At 45.9% G+C, this 10,076-nt stretch overlaps 1 protein-coding gene across 1 annotated transcript in view; it reads left to right on the forward strand.

Annotated features, from left to right (window-relative positions):
• The window catches only part of LOC307054040 (inhibitor of carbonic anhydrase), a gene marked incomplete at both ends in the record, with an annotated part of 40,328 nt that extends 32,299 nt beyond the window's left edge, over positions 1-8,029 (forward strand). The window contains 4 exons of the mRNA XM_079705541.1: positions 4,824-4,888; positions 5,519-5,703; positions 6,962-7,148; positions 7,995-8,029. Coding sequence (XP_079561667.1) covers positions 4,824-4,888; positions 5,519-5,703; positions 6,962-7,148; positions 7,995-8,029 — 472 coding nt within the window. The remainder of the gene's footprint in view (positions 1-4,823; positions 4,889-5,518; positions 5,704-6,961; positions 7,149-7,994) is intronic.
• Positions 8,030-10,076: the final 2,047 nt, after the last annotated feature.

The following is a 10,076-nucleotide window of genomic DNA, read 5'->3' on the forward strand; positions in this document are numbered from 1 at the left end:
ATGCAGCATACATTCCACAGCCAACCCTGATAATTATTCCACTGGGCACATCCTCAAATGCCGGTCATCTCTCCTGGCTGAACCTCGACCTGGGTTGGGTGCAACATTCTACTTCGGTGCCAGCGCCTCCAGGCTGACTGGCCTCCCCTTTTTTTTTTTTTGCGGTACGCGGGCCTCTCACTGCTGTGGCCTCTCCCGTTGCGGAGCACAGGCTCCGGACGCGCAGGCTCAGTGGCCATGGCTCACGGGCCCAGCCACTCCACGGCATGTGGGATCTTCCCGGACCAGGGCACGAACCCGTGTCCCCTGCATCGGCAGGTGGACTCTCAACCACTGCGCCACCAGGGAAGCCCCGGCCTCCCTTTAAAGTAACGCGAACCCGGCTCGGATGAGCCAGAAGCCTCTGGTGCGTTCCCACCCCACACGCTCCTACGAGACCCTTCCATCCTCTTTCCTCTCCTCAATCCTGCAACACTTCTTCCTCCATCTGTCACACCTTTGTTTCCTGTTTCACCTGAGAAAATTGAAGCAATCAAAAGAGAAACTCCACAGCGTCCCACTGCCACGTCTGCTGAGTGCTGGCGTGTGTGCTGCCCTCCCTCCTTTTACTGGGGAGGAGCGGGCCATCTCCTCGCCGAGCCCAGCCCGCACCTGCAGCCACTGGCTCCGGCAGGCAGCCCGCTCAAGGGCGTTGCCCCAGCGCTCCTCCCCCTCTTTTCTCCTGTGTTCTCGCATCTTATTCTCTACGGGATCATTTCCATCAGCATACAAACCTGCTGCTGTTTTCTCACCTTAAACATAAAGAAATAAGTAAAACTTCTCTTGATCTCACTTTCCTCTGCAGCAGCTTTCCATGTCTCTCCTCTTTACAACAAAATTCCTTGAAGGAGGATACTTTAATGTCCTTGCTCGGTTCACTTTCTCTCCTTTCAATCTCCCCAAAGCCTAGTTTAAGAATCTGTTCACCTCCCCGACCCCAACCAGTGGAGTTGGATTTATTATTGTATTTAAATTATCTACAGAAAACATTCCTCCTTACCGTTGGCACGTGAGAAGACTACTCCCACCACACCTCCCCACTCCCCACCTCCCACCCCCCCTCCCCTGTATACCACCACCCACCACGCAGCTGAAACTGCACATTTAAATTGCCACGGACCTCTGTGTTGCTAAATAAATCCAAAGCCCAGATCACTGACACCACCGATCTCTTCCCCCACTTGCATACATTTTCTTCCCTGGTTTCAGGACCCCACACTTTCTTGGATTCCCTCCTCCCTCTCCTGTTACTGCATCTCGGCCTCTTTGCTGGCTCTACCTCATTCCCCAACCTGTACAAGCTGGCGTGCCCCAGGGCTCCAGCCTTGGTCTTCTCTCTTCATGCTCAGACCTTGGTGGTTTTATCTAGTCTCGATCTATCTATATGCTGACAATTCCCAAATTTATGTTCCTGTTCAGACATCTTTTCAAAACTCCAGATGAAACTCCAAACGCATATATCCAACTGCCTCCTGGGCATGTCCACTTGGATTTCTAATCACCAGGTCAAGTTTAAATGTCCCAAGCTGACCTTCTGGAATTCACACACTCCCACCCAAACCAGTACCTCCTGAGGTCTTCCATCTCAGTTAAAGGCAACTCCACTTTTCCTTTAGGAAAAAGTCAAAGCCTTGGTGTGTGAGAACCGTGTCTACTCTCTCTCTCTCTCAAACCCCATGTCTGGGTCATCATCAAATCACGTTAGCTCTGCCTGCAAAGGGTAACGAGAATTGTCCTCATCGGCCATCTCCAGTGATACCACCTTGATCTAAACCACCATCATCCCTCCCTGGATTATAACCCCCAACAGCTCTCCATGCATCTGTCCTCTCCTCCTCCCCCACTCTCGTTGCTGTGCTGTCTCCACACAGCAACGAGAGTGATTCTGTTTAAACACAAGTCAGAGCATCACATTTCTCTGCTTAAAGCCCCCCAGTAATTTTCCATACTACTCAGAGTAAGTCAGGGTCCTTCTTTGACCTGTGTGGCCCCTTTGTGATCTGGGAAGGCTCCGTGTGACCTCATCTCCTACATCTTTCCCCTTGCTGTCTCTGCTCCATCTGTGATCTTGGCATCACAGCTGCTCCTTGAAGATATCAGGCACACTCCTGCCTCAGGGCCTTTGCACTTGCTCTTACCCCCATCTGGAGTGCTCCTCCTTTTCATAGCATCATGGCTAGTTCCCTCATTTCCTTTAAGATTTCTCAGGGAAGTCTTTTCTGGCCACTCTCTGATTTTACACACATACCCTTGCCAATATTTCATATCTGCCTTTCTTGCTTTATGTTTTCTTTAACACTTTTCACTCTCTAGAATACTATACATTTTATCTGCTGATCTTGGTTCACATCATTTTTCTTTAATAAAGTGAGTGAGGACTTTGGTTGCAAGTGAAAACACCCATGTGAACCATCTTAAGGCAAGGGCATATTTTAACAGGTGCTATGGGAGCTTCCTCCTTGTAAGGGCTAAGACCTGAGCCTCAGGAGTAGCCAAGATACTTTAAGGTGAAGGTTGCCGGGTAAAATTCAGGGCATCCAGTTAAATTAGAATTCCAGATAAATGACAACTGAATTTTTAGCACTCTGCTTCTCCCCCCCTCCACCCCTGCACATCTGCCTCATTTCTCTTTCCCCACAGGGTGGTTTTCTCTGTTTCTCAGTCTACACAGAGGGAATGTCTGTGACCAGCAGCCCCAGCATTACAGGTCTTCAGTTATAAAGAAGCAAACACAGACCATAATGTATTAGTCCCAGGTCCCAGGACATAGGATTGTCAGCCCAGTTCAGGTGAAAGTTTCCCACTCACATAACTCATGCCGTGAAGTTGCACTGTGAAGTTCCAGCTGCCTCAGCTGTGACCAGATGGATTAAAGCGGATGGGGAGGGGGAGTCAGTACTCAAAAAAGGAGTAACGCTTGGTAGACCAAACAAGAGCCAAGAATTTAAAGACAAAATTATACAAAGGGAATTTTGTTTTCTTAGATATAAAAATCATATTATAATACTACTTAATACGGTAATGCTGTGATCAATACAGGCTGGTTTATGTGAAAAATGACAAATAAATCAGTGGAAGAGAAAAAATTTCCAAGACAGGTACATGGACATACTATATTTAATCTAAAACAAAGATGACATTTCAGATCACTGGGGAAAGGATGAACTTGAGAGATCAAATAAAATGAGTACAGTGAACTGGCTCCTGGATCTGGTGAACCGGGCGGGAGGAGATTCAATACTGAGTCAGTCCCCTAAGATGACTGGCAAGGGTCAGAGAGTCATGTGCAGGGGTGCTGATGGCAGGTGCGATGATCCTTTCAGGTGTTTGGATTAGTCCCGGAGAGAGGCCCGTTGCTAAGGGCAGTGCGGGTCAAGGCAGGGCTTGTTGTTTGTTTTTACAAGAAGTGTGGAAGCTGATGAGAAGAGTGAAGACGGTTATAGAAGAGAAAGAGGATGACTATAGTGGAAAGTGCCTGAGCGTGGGTGAGGTGCAGACCACCCAGGGAGGAGACTTTTGCTGGAGAGAGACCTTCCCTCCTCCTTTGTCCCTGGAGGGCAGGAGAGTCCTGGAGCCTTGGGCTGCCAGATTTGCCAGAAGGATGCTGAAAGGAAGCCCACGTGATGATTTCTGTGTTTCCTCCGGGAAGCCAAAGCACATGTCAGAGTGTGAGTGTTGGGTAGGGGTGTGTGGAGAGACAGAGGTTTACAGGAAGTGGGAGAACGTTTTGGAGTCCATGCTCTATAGAGTTGAGGGGGTGCTGTCTCAAGCTCTATAGAGCGGGGTGGCGTGCACTGTTTCACACTTGAGCACAAATCAGAATCTCCCAGAGAGCTTGTTAAAACACAGATGGCTGGACCCCACCCCCAGAATTCCTGAGCCAGTAGGTCTGGGGTGGGGCCCGAGAACGTGCCTTTCTAACTAGTTCCCACCGGTGCTGATGCTGCTGGTCCAGCCCTCACTTGGAGAATCGCAGATCTAGAGTAGAGAAAGGACAACAGGAATGCCCAGGTGAAGTTCACGATCGGGAAGCTCTGGTTTACCTCACTGCCGAGGTGCAGACACACCTGAGGCAGACGATCAGGCTCCTTCAGGACTGAGATTGTACTGGCCAGGGTGGAGGGCGTGGTGTTGAAGCAAGGAAATAGAGCAAGATGGAAAATTGAACGGGGCAGCTGAGCCTAGCTAATGATAGAGGGACCCGAAGATTAGGAGAGAGAGAGAACTGGATCAATTCCAACTGATTGAATGTCACAAAACTGATTTTTAATGCGCTCAACATTTCTCACAAAGAATGCACCTTAAGCACAGAGAAACATTTTTCAGGGGATGAAGCATGAAAAATATCTCATGATGCACATTAACTTTCGTTAAGGCTGAGTAGACATATGGATGTGATAGGACTCCTTCAGAATCACGTCTTCCACGCTGATTTTAATCTCTGATGTGTGTTTTGATCCAACCAGAGAATTATCCTTGGATATCCCTATTAATAGGAGAACACAAGCATCTCTTGTTGAGAAACCAATCAGTGTTTAAAATAAGGAACCAAACCATAGGTATCTACAATAGAATCGAAATAAGCAGCCTTCTTTTTTCCATGGCATTTCCCCGTGAGTCCCCAGGGACAGCAGGCATCACAGTAGCGTGTGTGGCATGAGTGGGCCCTGTGAGATGTGCCCAGTGGCCCGGGGTAGGGCTGGGAGCTCCCAGTGGTTCCCTCTTGGAGCCTCTCCCTCCCACTGCTGTGAGTCCTCCTTGCTGACCTGAACCTCTCTGTGCAGGTGTCTGGTTGAGAAGGGAGACGTGGCCTTTGTGAAGGACCCCACGGTCCAGCGGAACACTGACGGTAGGCGCCTACGCTGTCCTTTCCTCTCTCGGAAAACTCGGAATCCTTCCTGGGAAATCACTCCCCAGATGGGCAAGGCGGGGAAGTTTATTAACTCCATCAGACTCTGGTAACTTTGGTCCTAACCTTTTTTATTTAGGGACTGAGAAAATTCTTCATGTCTGGGCAGACTTGACAGGGCTGGTTATCACATTGGTCTTGAACTCAACTGACAAACACACAGCTGCTGCAGTCCATATGAGCACATCTGGCTGTCTTGATTTTTAGGCGTTCAGGATAGAAGTTTTTGTCAGCTATGTGTATTGCAAATATCTTGTCCCTCTCTGAAAAGGCTTACCTTTCACTTTTTGATGATGTCTTTTGATAAACATTCTTCATTTTAGTATGGTTCAATCCATCAATCTTCTCCTTTCTACCTAGTGCTTTTCAGGTCTGTTGAAGAAATCTTTGCCTTTAATAGAATCTATGAGTTTATGAATGTTTCTCTTCTGCTTTATTGTAAAGGCTTTATTGGGTTTTTTTTGGCCTCTGTGATTCTCCCAGGCACTGGTGGTCGGTCACACCCCCCCATTGAGGGTGCCTTGACCAAAGCTGTCAGCTGTGGCCCGTCCACCTCCTCTCTCTCCCCAGGAAAGAACCCTGAAGCCTGGGCGAAGGATCTGAAGCAGGAGGACTTCCAGCTGCTGTGCCTCGATGGCACCAGGAAGCCTGTGACTGAGGCTCAGAGCTGCCACCTGGCCATAGTCCCAAGTCATGCTGTGGTCTCAAGGAAAGATAAGGCAGATTTTGTCCGCAGAATGCTCTTCAACCAACAGGTGTGGGAATTCAGTCCTCATCCCCCAAACAAATGCTTAGGTTACTTGCAGAGCTGCACAGGCACATCCCAGCCCAGTCGCATGCTCTTTCTCCCTCGGCAGTGGGCCCTGACTCTGATGAAAGCGGAAGGCTGGTGGCTGCACTCACTTCTTGCTCTGGGGCTGTCTAGGATATCACAGTGGACTGGAAGAGGCCCAGACGCATGGGTATCTCAAGCGTCTCCCTGAGCCTCACTTGACTCTCTAAGCACAGTCGTGGTACCTCTTGGGCTTGTTCTGTCACAGAAATAAGGGAGTTGGCCCAGTGCCTTCACAGTAGGCTGGGCTACATGTGGAAAAGGCAGAACGGAGGTTGCTCTGTGTGACCTAGGGAAGATCCCAGTGTGTTTCCTGGACCTGGGCAGGCTAAGACTGTTTTGGGCTTCGTGAAAGTCGAAGAGCCAACATTCAGACAACTCATGACCTCTACAGGCAGCCAACAAGGGATGACCCTGTGGAGTAGTGGCTGTCTGAATCAGATGATCGTAAGGAAACCAAAAGCCTTGTCTGCCTTTTTCCCTAGCACACCCCATTCCTGGAGGAGCCCCAAATGAGTAATACATATCTTAGCACATGCTGCCCACACATCCCAGTTAAAAGGTGATGACCCAGGGACAGGTGGAAATACAGAGGCTCTTGGTCATGGACTTTTGAAGGGATGGGTCCCACACAGGGCGAGCTGCCAACTGGGCTACAAGGAAAGTGGACAAAGGAAGGGGGGAAGGGCAGGAAACAGGGGAGGGGCAGGGTCAGTGCCTGGGGCAGGTCCAGAGAACAGAAGAGGCAAGATAGCAAGGGCTCCGGCCACAGGAAGACATGGAAGGATGACCCAGAGAGTTGAAAACATCCGGCAGTGATTGGCTGGGATAGTGATATAGCTGTGAACTTGGAGCTCTTTCTATTTAGCAGTTGCTTTACATACATCATCTCAGTATTTAGTGTAATTACCTCCATATACAAATGAGTAAACTGAGGTTCACTGAGCTCCGTCAAGAATTTTCTTGAAGTCATTCAACAGGAAAAGCTAGGGCCTGGGTTTGAACCCAGCGGCCATGCTTTGTGCCGTTTTACTACGGTACCTCCTAAGCTGTCTCTGCGTCCCAGGTTTCCCAGGGCCTGGCGCTGAGCAGTCCAGCAGACTCGGGGCTTCTGAGGCAGAACACACAGCTCCGAGCTGCCCGGTGCTGCTGGTCACTCACTGTCTGTCTGTCTAACCCAGGAGCTCTTTGGAAGAAACGGGTTTGAATACATGATGTTCCAGCTGTTCAAATCCTCAACCAAGGATCTGCTCTTCAGCGATGATACAGAATGTCTGGCTAACCTTCAGGACAGAACAACTTATCAAAAATACTTAGGGCCAGAGTATCTTCGGGCTATTGCTAACATGAGACAGTGCTTACGCTCTGGTGAGTAGAATAAACACCAAGGAGCAATAACGTGGGGGTCAAGGTAAACATGTTTGTTTTAAGGACGACGGTGTGCCAAGCCTGGGCCAGTACGAATAGGACACAAAGATTAGGAAGCCTTGCTCCTGGCCCTGCAGGAGGATTCAGGCTCACCAGGGAGGCAGTCAATTAGGCCACAGTATAAGACACTAGCTGAAAAGGCCAAATCATTTGAAGGAACCAGAGAGTGCAACAGAACTGAAGATCATTTGGAAATTGAACTTGTTTACATGTATATTTCCATTTTTTGGCTAATAGAATGAAAATGTCTGTGTGTTGGAGCACTTCAGTGTAGGGAGGAGGTTGGAAATGACACATACATACCACTCATAGTGGACCAATTTTCAAAGATTTTAAATAAAATGTATAATTAATATTAATAGAAACAAGTGTTGTTAGCCTAAGCAGGCCACTTCTACATATATACATATGTAGAAGTGGCACTAAGTAAGTCATTTCTCTCTATTTCTTTGTACTGAGGACATGGCATAGCTGCCTCAAAAAAAAATAAGTTGGAGAAATAAAATTAGAGCTGGAATAATCTAATTATTGGGAGTGTGCCTGAATTTTTGTTAAATTATATCATGTATTAGAGACGTGGAGAATAGGAGGAGAGGAAAATGTAGATGTTTAAGGATAGCACTGACATCAGTTAGAGGAGAGAGAGAGAGAGAGAGAGAGAGAGAGAGAGATTTTTTAAAAAAAATTTTCATTACCTACCATTTACTTTTAGAAAATAGGAACAACATCGTACTTAATAAGCATAGGCAGTACCTGATGGTCTTTCTCTTATGTTACCTGTCACAGAACTTCTGGATGCCTGCACATTCCATGGAAATTAAAAATTGATCAAAGTGGGCAACCACAGAGATGCTCAGAGCCTGCAAATCCAGTGGGGCCACATTCTCACTTGTCTGCATGGTGGGTCTGTGTTAACATCAGTTAATCTTTATAATTGTGTCCTGTAACTGATGCAAAAAATAAAATGAATAAAAATTATTGTGTCTTTCAGAAAACTTCATGAAATGTTCTCAGATTTTGGCAGAGGCAGGGGTAGAAAATGGTTTGTTTATGCTAGAATTGTGCTTCTGAATTTAGTGTGTATTAAATTATATCTTTTTCTAGACCTCTACCAGACTAGCTCAACTTCCCTCCCTATTTGATGATTTTACCCAAGAGTCAACTCACTTAAATAGAGTTTAAGCAATAAATCTGTCTGAAGGGAGTCTGAGTGTGCAAAAAAAAGCATTAGTGTGTGCAGTATCAAGGACTTACATAATGAAAATAAAGGATAAGAAATGAGTTTCTGCATTTTAAAAATATATTTGAGCACTTAAAATCCATAATGTCAAGCGGAATCAAACTCCTGATCATATTAATTGAAAAATATGAAAATTACCACAAAAATCTCATCCTACTACCCTTTTGCAGTAAATTTCCTAGAAGTGTGATTTACATTCATTTAAGTCAGTTTCTTACCAGAGATTTTGCCTTATCTATTATTACCATGATTCCAGCCTATGGTAGTGCCTCAATAAATGCTGCATGGGAACCCAAGTTATATATTGTGAAGTGTCAGTTTGGTGTGTGGACTTCTGCTTCTGCCTGTGAATGAGTAACCAGTACAGGATTTGCTGTCCTTCCATAAACAACTAAAAAACTGGAAAAAATATGTGAAACAAATGTTCTCAAACATTGGACTATAACAGTGCAGGACTATGATCCTTGAAAGAAGGAAAAGAAAAGAGGTGTGCAGAGTGATGACCTTACATTTTCCCTTAGAGGAAATTTCCAGATCACGGCAAAGGGAGCAGGAACCCAAGAGAGCCCATCACACTGAGTTGAGGAAACAGAGATAGGAGTTTGGGGAAGCCAGAGTGACCGGAATTTGTATACAGAGAGATCTGTACAGGAGTCTTCTTGAAATGTTTGGCAAAATACTAATCTGCTTGTGTATAGAATGGAACTGAAGTCAGTCCGGCTAGGCAAAGAATGACTGTGAGAGATCCATAAGCTGAACAATGCCCAAGGCTCCCACGGGGCAAGGAGTCAATCACGTTCCTACCAACCAGTGTGAAGAGACCTCACTGAACACCTAAGCTTTTCTCTGAAGGCAGCTGGGGCTGAAATAGCTGTAGACTAAGGGCTGCTCCATAAATGCCCTTACTGAGAGTGACACTAGCCTTGGTGAGATCAAGCAGATCTGCAAGTCACCTGACTGCCCTCTAAAATAAACCTCAATACTTACTAAAGGAATACAACAAAATCTAAATATTCAACAGTGTGGCATGCATAATATCCAGCATCAGATACAAAGATTCCCAGATGTGCAAAGAAGCACAAAATGTGACCCAGAGTCATCAGAAAAATCAACCAGTAGAAACTCACCTAGAAACCACAGAGATGATGGTATTCAGACAATTAACTTTAAACCATTGTTATAAACAGGCACAAGGATTTAAATGAAAACATGAAGAGAATTCCCTGGCGGTCCAATAGTTAGGACTCGGAGCTTTCACTGCCAAGGGCCCGGGTTCCATCCCTGGTTGGGGAACTAAAATCCCACAAGCCACGTGGCCAAAAATACATACATACATACATATATGAACATAACAAAGTAAAAAGTGTAAGGTTTAAAAAAGAACCAGTGAAAATCTAGAGCGGCAAAATTTGTGTTTCAAGGAATTTGTTTGATCTAAATTGTCTATTTTTGCCATAAAATTGCTCAAAATATTTCCTTATTATTATTTTAATATTTATAGGCTGTGTAGTGATATCTCTTCTTCTATTTTTCATACTGGTAATTTGTATTTTCTTCTTTTTTCTTGACCTGTGTAGCTGTAGCTTTATCAATTTTCTTGAACTTTTCAAAGAATGAATTTTTAGTTT

The sequence above is a fragment of the Hyperoodon ampullatus genome (genome assembly GCF_949752795.1).
Source record: "Hyperoodon ampullatus genome assembly, chromosome: 5".
NCBI lineage: Eukaryota > Metazoa > Chordata > Mammalia > Artiodactyla > Ziphiidae > Hyperoodon > Hyperoodon ampullatus.